Source organism: Panthera leo, chromosome B2 (genome assembly GCF_018350215.1).
Source record: "Panthera leo isolate Ple1 chromosome B2, P.leo_Ple1_pat1.1, whole genome shotgun sequence".
In the NCBI taxonomy this organism is placed as follows: domain Eukaryota; kingdom Metazoa; phylum Chordata; class Mammalia; order Carnivora; family Felidae; genus Panthera; species Panthera leo.
This window is the reverse complement of record NC_056683.1, coordinates 71,752,844-71,778,225: the sequence shown is the minus strand read 5'-3', so window position 1 is coordinate 71,778,225 and position 25,382 is coordinate 71,752,844. Positions and strand designations below refer to the sequence as shown.

General features: G+C 36.2%; 1 protein-coding gene and 1 pseudogene across 2 annotated transcripts in view; one reads left to right on the top strand and one right to left on the bottom strand.

Moving 5' to 3' along the window:
* BCKDHB (branched chain keto acid dehydrogenase E1 subunit beta) overlaps positions 1 to 25,382 on the bottom strand; it is a 219,614-nt gene that overhangs the window by 52,548 nt on the left and 141,684 nt on the right. For both annotated transcript variants that reach the window (XM_042939231.1, XM_042939229.1), the window contains exon 9: positions 11,484 to 11,570. In XM_042939231.1, the coding sequence (XP_042795165.1) occupies positions 11,484 to 11,570 (87 nt within the window). The remainder of the gene's footprint in view (positions 1 to 11,483; positions 11,571 to 25,382) is intronic.
* Positions 22,444 to 22,775, top strand: LOC122220124 (annotated as a pseudogene).

The following is a 25,382-nucleotide window of genomic DNA, read 5'->3' as shown; positions in this document are numbered from 1 at the left end:
TAAAGAATTTATATTACTCATTAAAGAGTCTATTCATTCTAGGAAACTTCACCGGTAACTATATAAAAGAAAATGTCTTTTTTAGCCTCACTAGAGAATTATGAGGATTAAAAACAAAAAAAGTATCACCAGATTATTCAAAAGAAATGAGGACACAAAGTAGAAATGTGAAGAACACCAGCACATGATATCAGGGCTCATTTTGGAAGTTAACTCATAAACAGAACAAATCTTTTGGGGGTGCAGGGGCAGTCAACAAATTGGGGTGGTGGTATACAAAAGGCAACAGTCCAATCTAGGAGTTTTCATGACTGGCAATTTCTATATACAACACAAACCAGCAAGATATCATTCTTCTTCAAAGAAATTGCTAACAGCAGTGATGCTGGGGGGGCAAAAAATTCATTTAATCATCTGAGTGCCTGCTTAGCATCAGGCATGGTTCTAGCCACCAGGCTAGCAGATGTGAACAAGCCAGACATGGTCCTTAAGCTCATGAAGCTTGCCTTCTCCTGGGCAAGAAGGGCACTAAACAAATTAACAAGCAACCTACAGACAGTTCAAGGGCAATGAGGACAGTAAAAAAGAGTAATGTGATGGGGGAAATCTCTGGGGTGGACAGCCACTATAGAGGGGACATCTGGGAGAGCCTTTCTGAGGAGATGCTAGTTCAAAATTGAGGCTATTGGGGAATCCATACTCCTTTAAATAACGTCTACCTCATGATTAAGGACTACACATTTATAACATAACCCTTCACTTTTCACATTTCTTTTCAAACATTCCAGCAGTTACTTTTTCCCATCCAACTGGCAGATCAGTCTGTCTTAAGCAGGATGGACAGGAGTGGTCTTGGGACATCACCAAAAGGACACAACAAAATGCTAACCAGAGGTTACAAAGAAAGGGAGAAAGGAGGGAGGTACATAATGAATGTGCCTTTGAATTCAAAGGGGACTACTTCTGTCAGGGAAAATATTAAGGATTGTGTGAGAAAAACTGGAGTACTTTATCATTACCCAGAAAGATGGAATGTGGATGATCTTTCTTCTGACTGGCTCACATCCAAAAAGATTTCAAAAAGAATGACAGCAATCTTTTGTAAAGCTAATACCAAAAGGAGGGAGAGAAAATAAGCAGGATTTCCAATGTTAGTCTCAGTATCACTAACCAATTAACATAGGAAGATTAAATAATCTGAATATCTCAATATAATGCTGCTTTCACTTTTATGATGAGAGCAATAAATCATAGAGGCCATACATGTGAGGGACGGAACTAATCTGCAGAATAACCTAATCTATGTAAGTAGGGTTTCCTGGTTTTAAAACTATCTCAGTTTACAAATCTGAGTAGGTAGCCACGATCACTAAGGACAGCAGCTCCCCAAACACAAATGTACATGATTAAGGAACCAAGTCAAAGTAAAGTACTATGATATTTTAAAAATCAAATTTATGAGAAAACATGGGCTTTCTTACTTAAAACAATTTAGCAAGAATTGGAAGATTTACTATGACATGTATTAGATACATCTAACTACAATAAAGCTTTTAATTACTATAAATGATATCTGTACGTAGGAAATGAGGAAATTATTAGGAAGAATATATAAATCAAAAAGTCACATTTTATACGTTTTTTTCCCTTATACCTAGATATACATGTTGTTGATTTTTTTTTCTTTCCACAAAGCTGGGCAAGTAAAAACACCTGTAGGCTTGCATAGTGAGTTTTTCATTTAATGTTATATCCATAGAAATGCTGTCAACTATTCTTTTAACAATTTTAATAAATCTATAACATTCATCCCATGGATAAACCATAGCTTGTTCAACTATATTCCTGTTTCATTAATATTATTCTCAGTATTTTCTTATCATATGGCTGGCACTGAGAAAAAAATGTCCTTACACTCTTTGGTATGGAACTCCAAAGTGAGGGTTTCTGGAATTACTCAGTCAGAGAATATGCACACTTTGAAGAGTCTCAATAGACATTCCCAAACTGCTTTCCTAAAAGAGCAATCCATTTTTACACTTGTGCTGCACCATCTCAACACTAAATACAATTTATTTTTAATCAGCACCATTCTTATTAGTAACAAATGACAGTTATCTCATTTTTGAAATTTACATTTTTAGTCATAAGTGGCATATATTTCCTTTTTTCTTTTTTTTATGTTTTTATTTTATTTTTGAGAGGGAGACAGAGTGCGAGCAGGGAAGGGCAGAGAGAGAGGGAGACACAGAATCCAAAGCAGGCTCTAGGCTCTGAGCTGTCATCACAGAGCCAAACACGAGGCTTGAATCCATGGACTCTGAGATCATTGCCAGAGCTGAAGTCAGACACTTAACCAACTGAGCCACCCCTGCGCCCCAAGTGGCATATATTTTCATCTTTGCCGGCCACTAATAGTTCTAAAAAAAAAAAAAACAATCTGTCTCTGACCTTTGAAATAAAGGTACTATTAGCTTCCTTATTGATATTTAAGAATGTTTAATATAATATTAATTTTTTATGTGCCTCAACACTGACCTAGTTGTCATTTTTTTTTTTTTTAATTTTTTTTTTTTCAACGTTTCTTATTTATTTTTGGGACAGAGAGAGACAGAGCATGAACGGGGGAGGGGCAGAGAGAGAGGGAGACACAGAATCGGAAACAGGCTCCAGGCTCCGAGCCATCAGCCCAGAGCCTGACGCGGGGCTCGAACTCACGGACCGCGAGATCGTGACCTGGCTGAAGTCGGACGCTTAACCGACTGCGCCACCCAGGCGCCCCTGTCATTCTTTTTTTAATTGTGCTTGTTTTCTTTATGCAAATATATTAATCTATGACAACATGGTGGGTAATTGTTGCTTTTTAAATTTCTGCTCAAAATCTTCTTACCCATCTTAATATCAGTTATTTCCTACATTTTCCTTTTAGATTGTGTGGGGTTTTTCTCTTTTTTTTCTATTTTTTTAAATTTTATGTATTTTGAGAGACAGAGAGAAAGCACGAGTGGGAGAGGGGCAGAGAGAGGGAGAGAGAAAGAGTCCCAAGCAGGCTCTGCACTGTCAGCGCACAGCCTGATGCAGGGCTCAGTTCCACAAACCATGAGCTCATGACCTGAGCCAAAATCAAGAGTCGGATGTTTATCCAACTGAGCCACCTAGGTGCCGCTCTTTCTAAGTCCATTGAGAGTTTATTAGAAAAGTAGAAAGCAAAGGGCATGTTTGAGAGATGTTTAAAACTCAACGCTACATGGGATGGAGAGGTAAGGGAGAAGACGAGGATGAAGAGGCAGTGAGGGAGTGGGGTTCAAATGGAGAAAAATGGCTTTCTATGTTGAGTGAATAGCATTTAGAGATTGATTTCTACTTTATGCTTCTCCCTTTTATTTATTAAAAGTCATGTTTCTTAAAGTCATGTTTCCTTGTTTCAGGTCTTCCCCACTCATTCACTCACCAGCCCAAATATAACACAGCCACCATCCTGACTACCACCCTACATTCAACGTCACCGATGTCTTCAGTTACCAGTGTCTTCCAGTTACAACCATCAGTCTTTGGCTAATTTAATAATGTTGACTACATACACTATGGTGAAATTCTCCATACTTGTTTTCTGTAATGGCTTTTTTCTGCTCCTTTCTCTCTGACCACTCCATCTCATACTCCTTGACAGCTTTTTCCTCTCTTCCTCTTAAATGTTGATGTACCTGGGGACTTCTTTAGAAACTTCCCCTGTGATCATAACCATACCCATGACCTCAGCCATCACCATAAGATGATAAATCATTAATCTTTTCCTACACCTTAGATTCTCTTCTGGGCTGAAGACACACTTTTTCATCCTCATCTCAGATTCTACAAGTCCAAAATGAATTCATCATCTTCCACAAAAGATATGCTTACACCTGTTTTCCAATGAAACTGCACCTCCATTCAAAAATCATCCAACCTAGAAACCAAGCTAAGCCTTATTCTTAACTCCTGCCTGCCTCTGTCACTCACCTCAGTTCCTTCACTGCTCGTGTCTCATCAGTCAACAAGTCTCTTTCAAATTCCCCGTTTTAAAATTCACCTTTCTCTACAACACCACTCTCATGCCCTTGATTAGAAGACCCTCAAATCTTTCATTTAAATTACTCAAATAGTTCCTTTGTTAATCTCTGTGACTTCCTGTCTCAGCCCTCACCATACGTCCTCAACACAAGTGCCAAAGAGTCTTTCCTTTCTAAATTGCAAATCCTTCTAAGTTAATTCCTGCTTAAAATCCTATTATGACCTTTTACATTAAATAATGAAAGTAATTGTGACCACCATTTTACTACTACAGATGGTCCCCAACTTATCATGGTTGAATTTGCACTTTTTCAACTTTATGAATGGTGTGAAAGTGATACACCTTCAATAGAAACTATACTTCGAATTTTGGATTGTGATATTTTTCTGGGCTAGTGGTACAATATTCCTCCTGATGCTGGGCAGGGCTGCGAGCTGCAGCTCCCAGTTGGCCAGGAATCACGAAGGGGAACAACCCATACACTTAGAAACATTCTAGTTTGCACTTTCAGCACAGTACTCAATAAGTTAGTTACATGAGATATTGAATACTTTGTTACAAAATCGACTATGTGTGTGATGATCATGCCCAGCTGCAGACTAATATAAGTGTTCTGAGCATATTTAAGTTAGGCTAGGCTAAGCTATGATGTTCGGCAGGTTAGGTATATTAAATGCATTTTTCAGTTACAATATTTTCAGCTTACAGTGCGTTTATTGGGATATAACCCCATAAAGTTAAGGAAGAGCTGTATTTCCTACTTGCCAAGAAATTTGTGAGGTGTTTTAAATAAATTATATAGGAGAACTGAAATTTATTATCTATGGGAGCTGGCTCTACTCTGTCATCTTTTTCCTCCATGCAAAAACAAATTCCTTAGTATTACATATAAGATTCTTTAGGGTCTAAACCATACCAACTTCTTGACCCTTACCTGGTGCTATAGCCTCATATACTACTCTTCAACCATAACCAAACCACTGAAATTGCTAGAAAATCAAATATTTTTCCTGCCTCCGTATTCCTTCTGCCTAGAACCACCACTGACCTTCACTCACGGGGTCATACTCATCCTCCAAGAGTTGACTCAGCTTGAATATGGGTTGGGTGAGTAAATTTTTTATAATCCCATAGTCCTCAGAATATTTCTCTATCTAATCATGTACCGTTGAATAACTATCTGTTTAGCATCTATTTTTGCTACAAAATTTGTGTCACAAAACAAGAACTCCATTTCTTGAATGAAATGCCCAAATTAAGGCTGTGCCCAAAGCACTCAATAAAGGGTGGTTGCAAGAATTATCATTCAGGAAGTGGCCAGTAGGACAGTACATTGGAGTCACATAAAGATGTGAGAGATATTACTGGAAACATTGGTTTGGGCAGATGAAGATCTTCAGTGTCAACATAAAGATCTTACTTCTATAGCCCAAGAAGACCTATTGGAGGTGTTCAAACAGAGGATGCACAAAATTTGATGTGTTTTAAGAAAACAGTAAATAGTAATCTGATAAGATGTGAGAGGCTGAGGGGCAGAGATAAATAACAAGACAATTTAAAAGGTCCTGAAAGGGGTGCCTGGGTGGCTCAGTTGGTTGGGCGTCCGACTTCAGCTCGTCCATGAGTTCCAGCCCCGCGTCGCGGTCCATGAGTTCCAGCCCCGCGTCGGGCTCTGTGCTGACAGCTCAGAGCCTGGAGCCTGTTTCGGATTCCGTGTCTCCCTCTTTCTCTGACTTTACCCCGTTCATGCTCTGTCTCTTTCTGTCTTAAAAATGAATAAACGTTTTAAAAAAAATAAATAAATAAAAAAAATAAAAGGTCCCAAAAGAGTTGAGGAAAAATAAGAGTTCATTTTGAGATAAGCTGATTTCCAGAAACTGGAGGATATCCATGTGCTAATGCCCACCTTTTCTCAGTCTCATGTTAAAAATCCTTACACATACACCATTTTATCATACAAATTTCTTATCACTAACAAAACTAGCATGAAGTTGAAATTTTTAGTCTAACACTCAAAAGGCAGAATAAGTCCTGAAGGATTTCAAATTTGAAAGTTTCAAGAATAGCCACCCAAAGGTTGGGACTGCCCAAGAAAGAATAGGGAGAGGAGGGCTAAAGATGGAGCCTTGGCCACATTTATACTACTGAGCAAAGGAGAAAGAGACACTGGCATGATCAGGGGAAGGAGGAGGACCACCACATGTAACCTGGTTATGACTACAAATAGTGAAGCAGTGGCCCCGGCCGTGATGTATCCCTGGAAAGATTTAGTCTTTCGTTCACATCTATGGCCATAGAAACTGTTTGCTGAACACTGAACAGGCTTCCAGGCGAAGTTCCATGTTAAAGAAGGCCATCCTATATCTGAATACTCTATGTTAAACTGCTTTTCTGATGCTCTGGCTCCATCTAAATAGATTTTAATGCAGAAGTACATTTCTCCTGGATGTTATATCCGTTGTTGTTGGCAAATGCATCATTGGTTAAAAATATAAATTAAAAAATTAAGATTATAAAATTGCAATAAACTATTCATCAAATTACTACTCTGACAGCTTTCTCTGATAACTCTTACTTTTTAACATCATAATTTTAATATAACATAACATTTTCCACAATGATAAAAACTCAAGACCATTTAGGAGTTTTTCCCTCTTCAGATTGATGTTTTTAAACAGAGTGTTCATAAATTTGGTAGTAATAACAAGTTTATTTTAAAAAATCCTTCTGTATAATCCTTTCTAGCATGAAACAGTAAGAAAAGAAAAATTCCTTTATTTGAAATCATGAAAGTTTCCTTTTACACAGTGATTTGTGTAAACCCTATAAAAATCCTCTCAAACTATTAGAATATGATTACCTTAAAAATATATGTCAGTATGCACGATTTCTGAGTTCTTATTCTAGGAAAAGAGACCGCACAGAAAGGATGGAACAATGGTATGGAAACTTACCATCCTCTCCAATTGGACTCTTTATTGCAGACTTATTGCTTCCATGTGTTAAAAAAAAAAAAAATTCAAACCTTTAAGCCAACCCCAATCCCTAAAATTTTTGGCGCCCATATTAAGCATTGAATCCAGAAGAAAAAAATTATCACAAGCCTATCAGAGTCAAGATTTATTTCATCATGATGGGAATGTGTTAGAAATTAATAATAAAGGTTGGTTTCTACAAGGCTAAAGAAATTATACTATTTAAAGCTACTCAAATGCCATAAATTACTTGGCCTTAATATTTAAATAAATAATGCCTATTTTGAACATTGCATTCTAGAGCATATAATATAAATTAATTAGAGGAATATTAAAGTGGATAAGGTTAACACATTTCTTTTTGCAAAGGAATGATTTTTTTTTTTTAACCTGGGGTTACATGAAGCTGAGGAATACAAACATCACACATAATTAATTTATATAATTCTCTGAAACAATGAAATCTTTGCTCAAACTACACTGTGAGGTCAATGAACCACCTAAACTGTTGTCTTTGTGCTTTTCTACAAATCAGGGTGCACAATGGAACGCATACCTCCCTAAAAGTAGCACATCTCCAAGTTTCAGTATGTGTCAAATGAAAGAAGGAAAAAGTTCCTTCACCCCCAAAGTGAGAACAGATGGGAATGTAAAATTAGATGGGAAGAGACAGGGAAGCTTTGGATGATGGACCAAGAAATCTTCCCCAGCGGGGAAGCCAAATACACCAGACCTCAGTTTGTTCTGCCTCTTAGTTAACATCCAAATTAAATCCAATAGGAATGCAAAGCAGTTCTTAGATTCGATGCATTGGTTTTGATTTCCGTAAGCATTCATATAAATTTCACGAAGAAGCTATTGACAAACATGTTCTAAAAATGTTATGTTTAGTCACTTCTGTGAGTTTAACATTACTTCATACTAAGGCTGTTAACAATGAATACTTTTTTAATAAAATAAAATTTTCTTTATGAAAAAGAGGCAACAGGCACGAACAAACTTAAGATGTGGACAATGAATTCCTTGTATGATGGAAGAGCATCTGCCGTAAATTGAAAAGTTATGTAAATAAAGTATGAATACATTTCATATTCATTCTTTTCATATTTTATCTGTAGAACAACAAAAAACCCTTAATAGTAATGCCAGCAATATACTTCCTATACCTAGCAGAAAAAAATGTTCTGTTGATATTCAATTTTATATAGTATGATCTAATTTTTCTATCTAAAAATACCGACCATACACTTAAAAGAATATTCTAAAGTGCTGTATTGCCTTCAATATTTTTTATTTTTAATATGGGTAATAATTCAAAATGTAAGGGAAACAAAATGGTGCTCTCAGATTTGAACATATTTAAAAACAGTAGTTTTATTGTTAATCCTCATTCTCTGAAAATACTATAATATTAAGAGCAATTTTGTGTAAGATTAACCATGACCTTTTGAAGTACCGGAGATCTTCCACAAACTAGTGCTTGTGGAGCAGATGTGTGTGTGTGTGTGTGTGTGTGTGTGTGTGTGTGTGTGTGCTCACTTTTACATAAAATTTACATTCGTTGATAAAACAATGAGAATAACTCAGTATTTTAATCAATAGTGCTCAAAATTTATAGATCATTCTCATCCATAGTTTCAGACTTGTTTTCCAAGACAACAATGAAAAGTTCTCTGTGTACCTTTTCCCTGCTGTCCCAGAAAATTGGCTTTCAATATCTTAACCCTGCTTTGTCTTTTTTTTAACCTTACATTGTAGTTTATACGACAAAAAGAAATATGGAAATATGAATCATTCCAAGTGGTGAAAGTAAGTGCATGTCACACTTAAGTAATTTCAGTTTAAATCATCCAAGGCCCTGGTAACAGGATGTAGGTTTCACTTGTAACAGGGAACGAGGCCTCCCATAAAAAAAGATGCTCAATATAGTACACTGCATTTAGCTGCATATGTGCGTGAAACAATTACGAAAAAGTAGATTTTATCATTCAGACATGCAAATTATATGCAAATTATATGCAAATCTTATTACCAACAACAACAAAACCTCTCAAGGTGTCTTTATTCCCCCTCTCTTATCAGTACATAAAAGCCACAATCGGCAAACATTTGGGGACATTATGTTGATATATTTTATTAAAATTCATTTTTCATACTTTCCATTTGTGCAAATAAAATGTGAATAAGCAAAAACACCTGTATTTTCAAATTCATCCTCATACTACTAAATCTAAATACTAATTCCCCAAAACATCAAATGCAGACCCCTCTACATCATTGCCTTAATTCATTTTGTGGTTGGTTGGTTGAATGATTTTAACATGGAAAACAGAACATTTTATAATAAATTTAAAACTTCTATCTTCCTCCTGGGATTCGGGGAAACCTTGAATAAACAGTGCATATGCACACACTCAACATTTGCTCCAGACTCCTGTCCTAGCTCCAGATCTTCCACTCTCTTTTTAAACTGGGTAAGTGAAATGCACTCTGGATGACAAACACGAGTGTGTAAAAGGGATAGGGTCAGATGAGGCCATGATTTCTCAGACTGTAGACTGCAGACACCTATGGGCATATTCTTGGGAGTCTGAGAGGGTTACAAGGTGTCTTGTTTTGTTGTCTTCATGTTATGATACAAATATAATTATATTTTGGATAATCTCATTCACAACTTTTACCACCAATTATTATCAAGTAATTTCAGGATCTGGTCTTAACACAGCGGTTATGATCTTGTTCGTGTTAGCTTTTTGCAATGACTTTGTTTAACTCATGATACGATGGTCCTCAAACTGAAATTCACAAATGTATTCTTGAGACCTGACATTTTTCTGGGAACACAAGTCCACACGTTATTCAAGACCGACAGACACTAAATTAGGTGATCTTTCTAATTCCTTTCCAGTCTGAAAAATATGTTACACTTACTGCAGCTTACTAATAATTTATGGAGATCAAGCTTAAGCACACTTAGAGAAAGTGAACTTCACAAGAGATAATGTCTAATTCTGCGTTGTACTTGTTTTCTTTTTATATTTAAAAATGAAATTTTTGAGATAACACTATGGAATTCAGTGAGCAAAATGAATAATGCTATTAGATCAAGATTCTATTAGCAAGTCACAAGCATTTCAAATGATTTAGTGGACTACATATTGACTAGGAGTCAGAAAATTCCAGTTTCTTTTTCCAGTTTTGCCTCTGACTTGAAATAGCATATTGGTTTTAGGGTGATTTGTTCTTGCACCCCCATTTTTTTACAAAGTTAGTACATTATGTTAATGAATAAAATGTACAATACCAGGCACTCATGTTATATAATGATAAGCAACAGTATGCCTCAAATTTTAATTTATATAATAAATAAAAAAACAAATCTGCAAACTCAAATATTTGCTTTTCTTAATTCCGTTAGTGACAATATATAACATATAAAAATAGCAGTATAATTTTTTACTATAAATTATAGATTATGTCAATCTAGTTTTATAAACATTTGTTTAAATTTGCTTCATTTAATTTCAAAGTGCTTACAATGTCATCAATTTGCACTTAAAAATAATTTATTGGTAGAAATCATTGTTTACTGGTTAAAAGCTTAACCTATAACAACTTATCATTATTCATATATCATAACTTTATATCAAAATTTTAAACCACATACACTTAAAGGAACTCTCAACTTACATGTATCTTAACAACAGAATCATCTGAACACCAGTAAAGAGAAGTAAAATGTTTGCAAACTGTAAAGATATTCTGAATTTAAAAAGCATATACTTTATATTTAAAATCGTTATTCAATTTTTAATTTAAAAAACTCGGAAAAATGAAACTTATTTAAATCATCTTAATTTCCTATCTGTGAGATAAATGCAAACAAATATTTTAAAGAAAACTCCTCCATAAAGCAGTATATGGGAAAATTTGCTGCAGTTTAACTGAGTTTTTTTTAAAAAAGAAGGCTTTAAACTATTTCTAAAGCGTGGCTAATAGCATAACATAATATTATTATTAATTAAACTAATTAAATTAATTATTGATTTTTGAAATTATTTATTGAATTTATATTATTACCTTTTGACAGATTCATCTTTTTTAAGGTGAATGCTGTGAAAATCAACATATTGCATAAAAAGCTTAAGTTTTATCAAAAGAGAAATACCACATTCATTTAAAAGTTTTCATTTCCTGTTATCCTAGCAGACAGAACTTACATTTGTTTTGTAAACTCACTTCAAACTTTCTTCTTCCTATAAAAATTTCAGTTTTTATTACTTCAAGATTTCTTTTCCAGAAGATGTAATTAGACCACTAACTAACTAAAGGACAGTGGAGTCAAATGGAAAACATGCATTTCCAAAAAGTGCATGTATCGTGATAAGTAACTTTTTCTTGGAATTGGCAAGTACCATCGCACGAATGTTAAAATCAGTGCCAAGAAGTGACTCTACCTGAACCGTAGAGCTGATCTCCGATGCAAAGCCGCCTGTCAAGGGAGCCTCGTGACTGATTAGCAGTCGCCCTGTTTTGATCACAGACTGGAAAAGAAAGGGGAAATCTGATGTTGAAGAGAATACATGTTTTCAAGCATACGATGGCAGTTTTGATTAAGGAATAAAAACAACTGATTTCAGTCCAATAAATAATTTAAAATTAATAATACAATTTTATGCCAAGGAAGTTAAAACTCTCTCACACTGGACAGTCATTTGGTACTTGCATTGTTACAAAATTTTTCAATATAGTTTCTAATCCTACTACCAAAGAAAAATGAGATTTGTAATCTTGTCATCAAAAATGCATTCCATTATAAAATACTTTTGTGTTACAAACATAATTACTGTATTTCACACTGTCATCTCAAAATCATTTTTTCTTCATATTGCTTTAGGAATCAAAGTGATTTTTTTTGGTTCATTTTGGGGTGTATTTGCAATATAAATAAATAGCCTTTGAAAATATTATTTTGTGGAAAAGGAAAACACAAAAATAGCATATAAAAGCTGCACTGCAGGAAAAACTCAAGCTCCTAGATATTTAAGGAAACTGAGCAGGAAGAAATCCCTGCAGAAGTAAAAGCGTTATAACCATTTCTGTCCCTGTGCATTAAAACCTGGTTAACGACCACAACTCTATTTTAACATAGGAAATGTCACAAACAATAAAGATATATTCTCAATACCGGCTCACTGTGGTTGTTCACACAGCATGATATACTCTGTACAATAATAAATCAAAAAGAATAGCTATGATATCATAGCAGGATGCCAGCTGTGTTGGAAGGTAAAAAATATTAAAATCAACAGCAAGTTACTGCTTAAAATACGTTGAATAATTACATGTTACCAAAGGGGTAATTTTCCTCTACACGTCTAATAATTTGATAACAACTTTCTTAAATTCTACATTAATATTTTGCGAATATGAAATAAGATCTTCCAAGCAAAAATATGTACATAAGCTAAAAGATTTCCTTCATGCTAAGCAATTAGAGTTTAAAATCTTAAAAGTATGCAACCATTTCAGTCAGCAGATGTTAAACCCTAAGATATGGCCAATAGCCATGATAAAAATAAGTTATTGTATATACTGAGTAAATAGTGACTTAAGAACATAAAATTTTATGGACACCTTAATGAATACCATCCCCACCCCCAGTGAAATGCTAACCTTGGGATACTGCTACTTGGATTTTATGACCGTGATTAATTATGCCATTTACAAAAGTCACAAATTTCAACGCACCTGGTTAGGAATATACAAAGACAAAAACAGTCCACGATCATGAAAAAACAAATGTGTTCTCAAAGCAATGCTGATCTACCAATGAGAAGAAACAGATTTGACAATTAAACCTTTCTTATTGCTCTGAAACTCAGAAATCTGCCAATGCCTAAGTGTCCAGAGATGACCTCGTTAAAATCCATCCCAGCTAGAGGATGCATCTCAAATCTCCAGGAGGTAGAAATGAGACACTTCTATAAAAATGCTACTGTTACCTTAGACCTCCACACAACAGATTTGGTGTTTTTTATTTGAGCTGAGTCCCATGCAAGATCAAATGACAGCCTTCAGAATGATCCCTGGAGGCTGATAACCAACCAGGGCAGACAGCCTGGCTTCCTAAATCCTGCAGAATGTAGTGGGAAACTAAGCACAGATGTAGCCAGAACAAAAATCTCCAAGTCCAGAGACCATCTGAGTGTCCTTCAGCAGGAGAAAGTCTAGATAAACCAAGCTATAGCAATACAGTTGGGTATTATACAGTCATGAAAAAGACTGAGGACATGGAAAGAGGCCTATGGTAAATTAATTGGTAAAATCAGCAAACTGCAGAGCAATATAACTTCATTTTTACAAAAGACAAAAAAAACAAATAAAAAAACCCAATTACCACAGCAGTGGGACACCAATAAAACTAGCTGTATGTACTGAGTCAACTTGTGTAAACAGTCTGGAGGGATTTATTCCGAACTACCAAAACTTGTTCCTCCTAAAGAGTGACAGTGAAGGAATTGTTGGGAAAAGGCTTTTGTATTTCACTTTATGTAAAAAGTATTTTTATATTATTGAAAGTATTCTCAATAAGTCATAAATAAAGGTAAAGCCCTTGAATTAATGGTGAAGGCAACAAGTACTTGCTATGTTGTAGTCATAATCTCCTCAAAAAACGTTAACAATGTGTTTTGGGGTTTTTTTAATGGCATTTTGGAGTAGCTTCACATACAAGGAAACCCTAAGGTCCCAAACTCCAGCAGCAAACAGGCACACTAAAAACACAGGGATTCAGCCTTCCCTTGTCAGTCTCTGTGTGATATGCTCCATGTCAGGATTATATCCAGCTCACCTCCTGACCCTCAAACTGTTGGATCCTAGACAGCACGGTAAATCAGCTATTAGTATAGGAGGAAACAGAATTCTTCAGCACCTCCATATGTGTGTTATGTACATGCATGTTCTTAGATCAGGAGTTATGCTGACAGTTACAGAAGAAATTCTAGAAATTTCTAAAACACCAAGAGCTAAAGGGTAGACACAACAAAAAGTAATAACACTGTGAGTTTATGGAAATTATTATGGTATACAAACCAGAGGGAGACAGTGTGGCAAGAAGAGAAGAGACAGAAATAATGGTAATCATAAACAACTGGTTGTCCTGCAAGTTGCTATGTGCTAGGCTGTGAGCTGACCATTTTAGATTGATTACTTAATTTAATTTGGAAAGCACCTAAGTTTCATTTTTGCTTCCTAAAATCAACTCTGACATCTGAAAAGTATTAAAATGTGTAAAATAAAATTACATCAAAATTCTGAAAATTGCCAAAATTTAGAAGTCACATTGATATTGTCAAAGTCTTATCATCAAAGAATTAGCATATATTATTAAAGATTAGTCTATAAATGCATTTCAATAATTTTGTAAGATATAAATAAATTCAACTTGGTATGTTCTTTTTTATCATTTGCAGTTTTAATTTACTAGAATTTATGATGATTGGTTTTTTCTATACTTTTGGAAATTATTAACACTTTGCTAATACTCTGATGAGATCATTACAAATCTAGAAAATTGGACAGTGTTACGCTATTCTTTGTGATTCAATTAGATATTCTGATTAAATTGCATGTTTTTTGTCAACTTTAACAGGCACTTAATTTTCATACATTTAAGCACAATGGTACACAACTGCCAAGTCATACTGCTAGCCAAATTTAGTATTTTGATATATTTAGTAAACACCAATATGGTGCCTTTCAACAGGGACAGCTGTTAACCTTTTTAAAATAACCATAAATATAAATAGTAATAATACTTTAAAATTCATTTTCTTTAGAAGAAATGCTTAAAGTTTCAAGTTTTCTTCTGAGATAAACCTATTTCACCACTTGAAAAAAATTTAAAGGAGTTTAAACAACTTTTCAATATGAAAAGCTAAACCTATCAGAGCCAGGAAAGATCACGTAAGGCTGGATTTTCCAGTATCTGCTTCTTCAACTTTCTGCCACTAAGACCTGCTCCAGGATTCTGGCCTCAGGCAGATGGAGCACCAGTGAGTTAGAGGCAACAAATGGCACCAGGGAAAGCTAAGCCAATTAAAGACCAGGGCTGTGAATAACTGTTCTCTGTATCCCCTACCTCTCAACAAAAGGGCTTTGTTCCCTATGGCTCCAGAAGATTTGTCAAGAAAACTTTAAAAGCAATTCTGAAAGGCTAGGAGGAGTAAAATAGCCTGTGGCTGCTAAGTCCGTTAGTACTGGTTGGCCCTGGATTTCTCTCATGGAGTCTCACTTTCTCACTATTTCAGTTAGCCATCCTCTCCCCCAGGGCACCAGCGGCAGCCTATCATAAGAGGAGTTATCAGAATTTCAATACCGAACACTCAGCAAGGTTGCCTACAGAAGACAGATCAAGACACCTCTGTTCTGATGGAACCCTGGCGATGCCTTGTTCCTGGTCTGACTGTTCCATGATGTGTTCCTGTAGTACTTCTTCTACCCAGACGTCATTACAAATGGCTATCACTTCAAGTTCTCTATGCAGGATACCTAGTACGATGCTCAGAATATGGCAGATGCTCCAGAAAAGTTAATTAGACAAAAACCTATTATAAAATAATTTCATTATATTAAGTATGTCCTCCTGTGATTTACTGAAGCTATTGCTTTCTTAGCTAGCTCCATTTTTAAGATAGGCAAAAGTATACTTCAGCACATCCCACAATTTAACTATGAAATAGTAGACTCCAAACTGAGGATATTTTAATGTAGAAATGACAATAAGATATCTGTGGTAATAGCAGGATTGCTAAATTATACTCTGTTAAAATGACTGCACAGATTTTGGCTGCCCAAACATTGGACATATGTTTTAGTGAATGTAGCCTTTAAAGATTTTAACACAATCCAACCAGGAAAACTGTTAAGCTGTCATTCCAGGAGAAAATGATACAGACAAGCGAAGCATTAAGCTTGCATACGCCTGAATGTGTAACACTGATATTCAAAAAGCAAAATATATAAAATATATATATATTTCTTTCTCAAACTCCATAGCAAGACTTTCTCCTACAGAGCATTTCAACCCACCCAACACAAAGTTCAGTAGCCTATTCTGACTGCTCATAAGATAAATTAAGAAAGTAATACTTTGGGTAGGTAATTTACAGCCCTTTTATACATTGTTTTTATCTGAGTATAAAGCTAATGAAAAGCAAAAGAAACACCATAGCAGGGCCCTTACCATTTCCTTTTGAAATCAAATGTTTATAAATACATATAAGCAGAAGTAATAGTAAAATCACACACCTGTGTTTCATTAATCAAGAATGTATTCATCAGTATTTAAATAATCCAGAATCATTAAGAACATGATTTAAATTAGCTTCAAATATCATTGCGAATGAATTTTTTTTAATGTTTTCTTGTTTAGTAGCCAAATGCATTTGAAATGTTAGCCAGAAAAAAATCACAATTAATCACAGGCTAGCAAATGTGTAATATGCCCAATAACAATTATTAATCTGCATGATCTTCATGCGCAGACCATGTACTGATATTCCACTGGAGAAATACCAATGCTGAAAGAGAAAGAACAGTCATGAACTCCAGAGAAAGTCCGGAAAAGTCCATTTTGGCAAGGATATTAGTGGTGGGGTTACAAATATTTTGCTATTGTAGGAAAGTGGAGTAAATGGAGAAAAACTAAATCCTTGGGGCTTTATCACCCATGTGGAAAAAAGTAGGTAAGGGAGCAAGCAGAGCACAGAGAACTGAGTAAAATCAACAGGAAAAGAATGAACAAATACTACTAACAAAGGCATGAAATGTCTGGGAAAATTACAGACATCTTCACTGGTTCATTCTTGTCTGAATTATTTGTACAATCAGAGCTCAAATATTGAAGAGTCAAGGACAAACTACTCTTGCAAAAATTAAAAGTGGACATCTTTCAGGAGTAATTTCAAACCATGTCAGATAAACATGTTTCTACCAGTCAACCTTACCTTTCTGGCTTGTTTCCTTAGAGTCCCTCTAGGCTTAGGTCACGTAAGACCATTCACTACTCTGTGAATCTGACCCATACTTTCCCACCTCTGACTTCCTTCCCCATATTGGCAGGCATTCTATCCCTCCCTCAAGACCCATCTCACACAATACCTCCTCGTTGGTCCCCTTTTTCATATTATATTATATACATTCTAGCGACCATTTCCTAACAGAATTTGAAGTAGCTGACAATGCAAGGATATTCTATGAAATATAAAACTGGGGTACAAGGGCAAGGGTCAAGTACTAGGGTCAAGGCAACACTCATTGCTATCTCTCTCTTAGGAATACTAGTAATTTACCCTGTGTACATCTGTCATATTAGCCCTTCCAACCACACTCAAAATCACAAATTTGAAGGCAGAAACTGCTTATGTCTATTGCAGAACATACCATATGACAAATATGCATTAAATTGAGAAAATTATGCTCATGTTATTATTTGGAGACAAACGTATATATTATTAAAACAAACAGCTTGAAAACATACTTAAGCATCTTTTTATTTCTTTTTTTTTAAGGGTATTCTTTTTCTTAGAGAGGTAGGTGGGGGTATCTGTACTCTCTCTCCCAGAAGACTCTAACTCATTCAAAAGCACAAAATTCAGAAGGTATCATGTATTATGTACCTAACTACAATACCTAATGTGTGGTTGTGGATGAGGACTCAAGAAATGTTTTAAGGTTCACTTAAAAAAAAGGAAGAAGCATACAAACACAGTGATTTAAATGAATCATTAAACATCCAATACTCTGATGCCCTTAAGCTTTTAGGAGAGACTGCACAGAGCTATAAAATACATTAAAAAAGAAGTCCTTTTAAATGCATACTTGTAACAAAAACATGAACAGAACATTTCCTTTCCCTGGTACTGAACATAAATTTCATTTCTCTATTTATAAAAGGTCATGTCACCATGATGATAAAGGCATTAACTGGACTGGTGGACATTTATTAAATATGCAGTTAAGCCATGAGTAAATATATAAATAAATGTGTCTTAAAAGATCTTTTTTCATTTTCTCCGTTAGCTTAAGCATCATGCAAAACACAACCATCCATAAATTTCAACATGTTTTTGTGCCTAGACAATTTTTCAATGACTAAAGCAGCCACTTCTCAAGCTTTTTTACTGTGTTCATTTTATCATGGCTCTATCGTTTTTCAGCAGGATTTAGAATATTTCCATAAACTCATAACCCATCTCCCCTGCAACTCCTATGCATTTTTTTCAGGAAGAAAAGCTATAACATGTCATTTGGATATGAACATTATTGACTTCCATGTTGTACTATTTTAGAAAACTGTTAACAAGACCTAGTGCAAAGCCAAGCTGTACTTTTGGAAACACAGGGAGTTGTATCTTCTGCATCTTCTAGCCTTAGAACCATGTTGAGTTCTAGGAGACTTTTTCTTTGGAGTTTACAGCAACAGAAGCATTCAGAAATACCACAACTAAAATTCTGCTGTCAATATGATTATACTCTCATAATAAATGAAGAAGCTGGAGTACAATAGCTCCTATACACTTCTTGGCAAATCTAGAACCTGATCCAACAGTGAAGACCAATGGTGGTACCATTCACTACATTTATTAATTCAAGTAGTTTACCTTCACTGAAGTAGTATTATTTTGTTACCATGGTAATATAGACATATTGTGTGGGAGAAGGGGTTGATAATTCACAGATGACTCATGTTTAGCATCTAGGTTATGATTATGGGCTGACTGAAATGTCCATACAGATAGTTTTGTTTGTTCCACTATTTTAATCATTCTTTTTTAAAAAAAAAAAATTTAAGGTTTATTTATTTTTGAGAGACAGAGAGAGACAGAGTGTGAGTGCGGGAAGGGCAGAGAGAGAGGGAGACACAGAGTCTGAAGCAGGCTCCAGGCCCTACTCTGACCGCACAGAGCCCAATGCAGGACTCGAACCCACGAACCATGAGATCATGACCTGAGCCGAAGTCGGACGCTTAAACTGTGCCACCCAGGTGCCACCATTTTAACCATTCTGTTTAACTGCCCCCAAGTGTTTAACCATTTAACTGAACACTTCTATGGCATTAAGCACATTCATACTGCCGCACAATTATCAGCACCATCCACCTTTAGAACTTTCTCATCTTCCCCAACGGAAACTCTGTGCCCATTAAACAACAACTCCTTATTCGTCCCCTCTTCCAAACCCTGGCAACCAGCATCTACTTTCTGACTCTATAAATTTGACTGTTGTAGGAGCCTCATATAAGTGGAATCATACAATATTTGTCCTTTTGTGATTGGCTTCTTTCACTTAGCATAATGTCTCCAAGGTTCATCCATGTTGTAGCATGTGTCAGAATTTCCCCCCTTGAGGCTGAATACTATTCCATTGCATGCAGGAACCACATTTTCTATAACCATTCATCTCTCAGACATGTGAGTTACTTCCATACTTTGGCCATTGTGAAAATGCTGCTATGAACATGGGTGTAGAAATATCTATTCAAGTCACTGCCTTCACTTCTTTTAGGTATATACCCAGAAGTGGAACTGCTGATCACATGGTAATACTATGTTTAACTTTTTGAGGAATAATCATACCAGTTTCCAAGGCATTTGCACTATTTTACATTCCCACCACCAATGCATAGGGGTTCCAATTTATGTATATCCTCAAAACATTTGTCATTTTGTTGTGTGTGTGTGTGTGTGTGTGTGTGTGTGTGTGTGTGTGTTTATAGCAGTCATCCTAATAGGTATATGGTGGTATCTCATTGTGGTTTTCATTTCTATTTCCCTGATGATTAGTGAAGTTTCATCACTGAAAATTCTTTAATCTTTTACTTTTTTTTAAATCAGGCTGTTTGATTTTTGTTGTTGATGCACATCGGTCCCTTTGGGATCTGGAAATAAAATCTCTTCATAATATAACATCCCAAATATAAAAATATATAATCAAACTTAATTGTTCATCATGGCCTCTTTCTTGGAAAACCATGCATCTGGTTTCCTCACTATCCTCTGTTCTGAAACAGACACAAAGACATTTTTTTCCTAAGATCACTAATGCCACATAGATCCTTTCCCAGCTTGATTGTCTGAAATGGCTTTCCTCTCCCGAAAAAAACTTCAAAGGTAAATCAGCCAATTAGAATCATGAAGATAACTTACAGGTAGTAACAGCATCTGTAGTCCACTGCCCAAAAAAACAATGGGGTCTAGCTACATAATAGAGAACCTTCTGAGCTTCCTGTCTTTGTTCCCTACTCTGCCAGTAATTAGGAGATAAAACAACGCCAACTAAGAAAGTCTGGAACATTGGTACCAACCAGAAAAATCACCATCATCTTATTATGTTTCCCATTTAATTTCTCAATTAATTTTTAATGTTGTAAAAATTCCAAGGTCACTGGTTCATGTCAAAAACAATTTATTGAACTGTTCACATGTGCCAATACTAGGGAAACAAAGATGAGTTAACCCAGGTCCCAAAGGACTGTAATATGGGTTGCCACAATGTCCTAGGACAAAACATACTTAGGAAAGAAATTAAAGAATACTGGGATTAAAAATCATGCCCTATTTGTTAAAAACAAAAGTTTTTTAGAATTTTAAACTTTAACTCCTAAGATCTTTTCTAAAATAACATTGAAAAACTGCATTTTTCTCTTCTGAAAACAAACCACAATTACTAATATTCTCTCCTTTTCTATTCATAAGTCTCCACTTGGCAAATTTTTCTCAAGTGTTGACAACAAAGGGAAATACTATGTCTGGCCATCATAAGAGTTCTACAGGGTAGAAACTGATATCATCCCCTGTGCTCCCAGCATACCATGAATAATAAGAAAGTGACCCTAACCAAAACCAGCACGGTCAGCCAGTTACGTTTTACACTGCTGTTTTAAGCATGTATCAAGGGTACAATTTTCCCTGAAGCCAGCTGGTTGTCTACCAAGGTAATACTTCTCTAAGGAATGATCAAAAGTATAAACACTGCTACAATTCTGCATCACCATGGATAAATGCTTTTATTTTCTAAAACCTGGTCCAATTCTGTTGAAGTAAATGGGTTTTTAGTCCATTACAAAACAAAAATCATGTGTAGTTCATAATACATGGGCAAGGCTTAAAATCTTTTGGGTCTTTTTTATGACTCAAAAGAGTAGTATAGTAAAACTCAAAAGATATTTCAGCAAAAGTTATACATGTAGTTTTGAGTATATATTACTAAGATGGCATACAGAAAAATAAAAGTATATAGATTTCATACTTTCATTAAAACCAAGATGATGGGGAGAAGCTATTTATATGACAGGTAAAGTCAGGAAAAGAATCCATCTAGCAGGAATAGTAATATTTGTCTGCAAAACACTCATTGATTTGCTGGAGAAGGTAAAGGGCTCAGAGGTACACATATCTCAAGGTAAGAATTACAGTATCAAAATCCATTGGTAATGAAATACTAGTGAGAAGTTATATGTGGTATAATAGTTTTCCAGAAATAAAACTCAATATTGAAAAATCAACTATATCTAGATTTAAGCTTTTTTTTCCCCAGGGAAAACACCCTGAAAATTTCTTTCCTTATAAACCACAAAAATATTAACAGTCCACTCTTGTTTGATGCACAGTTCTCTGTTCTGCAACATATTTATTGACAAGGACTAATAAAATAGAGTAAGATAACTGTGGCCATTATACCACAAAAAGTGAGACATATCTATTGCAGATAAATGATAAAGTCATTTTTTGAGGGGTGATCTAAGAAGATTTTGTGCTTGTTGATTTACTTTATCATAAGTTGCTCATTTTACTATATCTTTTATGAATATTATTATTATAAGAGAAGATAATATTACTAACCAATGAAATGTTCCACTACTCTAATAAATTTTAAAATATAAATTAAAGGGGCGCCTGGGTGGCGCAGTCGGTTAAGCGTCCGACTTCAGCCAGGTCACGATCTCGCGGTCCGTGAGTTTGAGCCCCGCGTCAGGCTCTGGGCTGATGGCTCAGAGCCTGGAGCCTGTTTCCGATTCTGTGTCTCCCTCTCTCTCTCTGCCCCTCCCCCGTTCATGCTCTGTCTCTCTCTGTCCCAAAAATAAATAAAAAAAAAAAAAAAAAAAAAACGTTGAAATAAAATATAAATTAAAAAAGAATGAAATAATACCTCATCCATTAAAAATCACAAAATAATTTAAATTTGAATTCTGGTTACAGTAAAAAAACATTGCCTAGGCAATGTAAACCAGCATAAATCTTTTGAGAAACATTTTGGGAATCTATTTATCAAAAGTTACTAATGTTTAGTCTCTTTCTGCCATCTTGGAACCCATGGAGGCCTGCTGAGAACAGGACTCCTGAAATGACAAATATGTCTGGAAGCCTGGGGTCCAAAGCCATTTTTGCTGGTGTAAGTGGGGTCTCCGGAACCAGAGGGAGCACACAGCTCTTCTTAAAATTGAAGGTGTTTATGCTCGAGATGAAACTGAATTCTATCTAGGCAAGAGATGTGCTTATGTGTACAAAGCAAAGAACAACACAGTGACTCCTGGTGGCAAACCAAATAAAACCAGAGTAATCTGGGGAAAAGTAACTCATGCTCATGGAAATAGTGGCATGGTTCATGCCAAATTCCCAAGCTACCTTCCTGCTAAAGCCATTGGCCAGAGAATCCATGTGATGTTGTACCCCTCAAGGATTTAAACTAACTGAAAAGTAAATAAATAAAGGTGTAGATTTAAAAACAAACAAAAAACGCTAATTTTTAGACTCCTAGAATAAGCAATCTCAGTTCTGAGATTTACTCTCAGAAAAGAATCCCCAAAATATAAAATATTGGACTTCTGTTTTAAAAATAATCATGTGCAGAGGCACCTGGCTGGCTTACCCAGTTAAGCATCCAACTCTTGATTTCAGCTCAGGCCATGACCTCGTGGTTCACGAATTCAAGCCCTACATCGGGCTCTGCACTGAGTGTAGGGCTTGCTTGGGAGTCTATCTCTCCCTCCCTGTCCCTCTCTCCCACTCATGCTGTCTCTGTCTCTCAAAATAAATAAATAAACTTTAAATTAATTAATTAATTAATTAATTAAAAAAATCATGTGCATATACTTGGTCAAAAAAAAAATCAAAAAAAGTTTAAGAAACACTGTTTTAGAAACACGGTCTCACACAAAAGACTCCAATACCATATTTGGTTCATGGGCAAACTGTTTAAAGGGCAAAGCAGAGGGGCACCTGAGTGGCTCAGTCAGTTAAGCGTCGGGCTTCAGCTCAGGTCATGATCTCGTAACACGTGGGTTCAGGCCCCATGTCAGACTCTGCTGACAGCTCAGAGCCTGGAGCCTGCTTCAGATCCTGTCTCTATCTCTCTCTGTTTCTCCCTAACTCGCTCTCTCTCTCTCTCTCTCTCTCTCAAAAATGAATAAACATTAAAAAAATTATTTTAATAAAAAAATTAAAGGGTAAAGCACAGGCTCTATTGCCTAAGCATCTGACTCTTGATTTTGGCTCAGGTCATGATGTAATGGTTCATGACATCACTGTTCGTGGGATTGAGCCCAGCCCTGCATGGGGCTCTGTGCCGAGCCTGTTTGGGATTCTGTCTCTGTCTCTCTCTCTCTCTCTGCCCCTCCCCCTCTCTCTCTCAAAATAAATAATTAAACATTAAAAAAAAAAGGGCAAAGCACTTTAGAAATATTGCACTTAAATGCCTTCCACAGCCACCATACATTGCATAATGTCTAAGACCAATGGCTTCCATAATAATTTTGTTTCATCTGCCTAACTTCTTCAGGCCCCTGAGTTTACAGCCCTTGGTTCAGAGTGGCAGAGAAGCAGGTAGAAAAAGCTGGCAGGGCAGGAGCAGCTCTTACCTGGAAGCAGAGCTCCTATCCTGGCGTTCAGGCTGGGAGCTGCATGGCCTACCCTTTGGCCTGGAAATTCGAGAAAGGGATTCCCCCAGCAAACAAACAGGGCAGAATCAAAGTGAACCCCACACTCTGGCTATTGGCAAATGAGTGCGGACAAAATGATATCGCCCTGTTCAAAGATGAGTAAAGGAAGCAAAACAAAGAATAAACCATAGAGCCTACTAAAAAAAAAAAAAAAAAAAAAAAAAAAAAAAAAAAATGCTGGAAAGTACCCTGTCTCTGAAAATGATCTACTCAAGAGCCAGAAGAAAGTGTTAAGCAACTATTGTGCACTGTCAAGAGAATACAAGTTCTAGTCTCTAAGAGACAGAAATAAAAATTCTAAGGATATTGTATGGTTGGTGAAGGATATAGTTGACCCTCGAAATTCTCACGTGGGAACTAAAACCACAATAATAGAACTAAAATTCACAGCAGTGACAGATCTGGGTATCTTCCCCTACTGCCCTCCACGACCCCGGCGCAGTGACCCACGTTCTGTGGACTTCAAAACTGTATGCTGCATAAATGAGAACAGATTAATTGGACCCCACACATGTGTTAAAAAATACAGGGGCAAGAAACAAGCACACAGGAAGACAAGATGAGTAAGGAGAGGGGTGTTTTCTCTTCCTTCCCTGGCTAGAGCATGGCATTGAGCAGCCTTTCCCTGGCTTCCCTCCACCTCCTTGGACATTGGGGGACCAGTGCTGGGGAAGCACAGACAGGACTTCTTCCCCTTCTCCTTCCATTTTCCTTTTCCCAAAGTCCAGCAGGGGCCTGCTATTGCCCAACCTGGGCTGAAGCCAAGAGGAGCAAGGAGCAGGAGCAAGAAGGAGGTTCTTCTAACAGTCCAATGGCAACTTCAGGGCTTGGCAATCAGACATTGCCTACAAATAGCTTTCTTTTAGGAAGAGACACAAAAGAAACGTCTCAGAACCCTGGGGAGTAACGTGAGCAACCGAGACAAAAGCAAGTGGTGGGAGTGTGGACAACCAGCAAACAGAGTCTCCAACCTAGGTGGTCAGACTTTTTGTTTTTAATACTGTGAAAGCCAAGCAAAATATGCCTCCAGTCCGGATCTGCCTGAGAGTTGCAACCTATACTTTAAGGAAACATCTTTCTGGCAAAATAACACTTCTTTTTTTTTTTTTTTTCCAAATGTCAGGATGCACTTTCTGCCATGTTATCTTTACCACAAAATTATACACTGAGTTAGGCAGCCTTCCACCCTGGCCTTACCAAACATTTTGCGGATATTTAGCAGGATAAACATCCATTCTGTTGAACGTTACATTTAGCAGAGCAGACCCAGTGTTTCAGAAGAAAAACATTTGAGCCATTTCTTCACCACGTGTTTCTAAAACCCAGAAAAACAATAAGCTATCCAAGATAACGT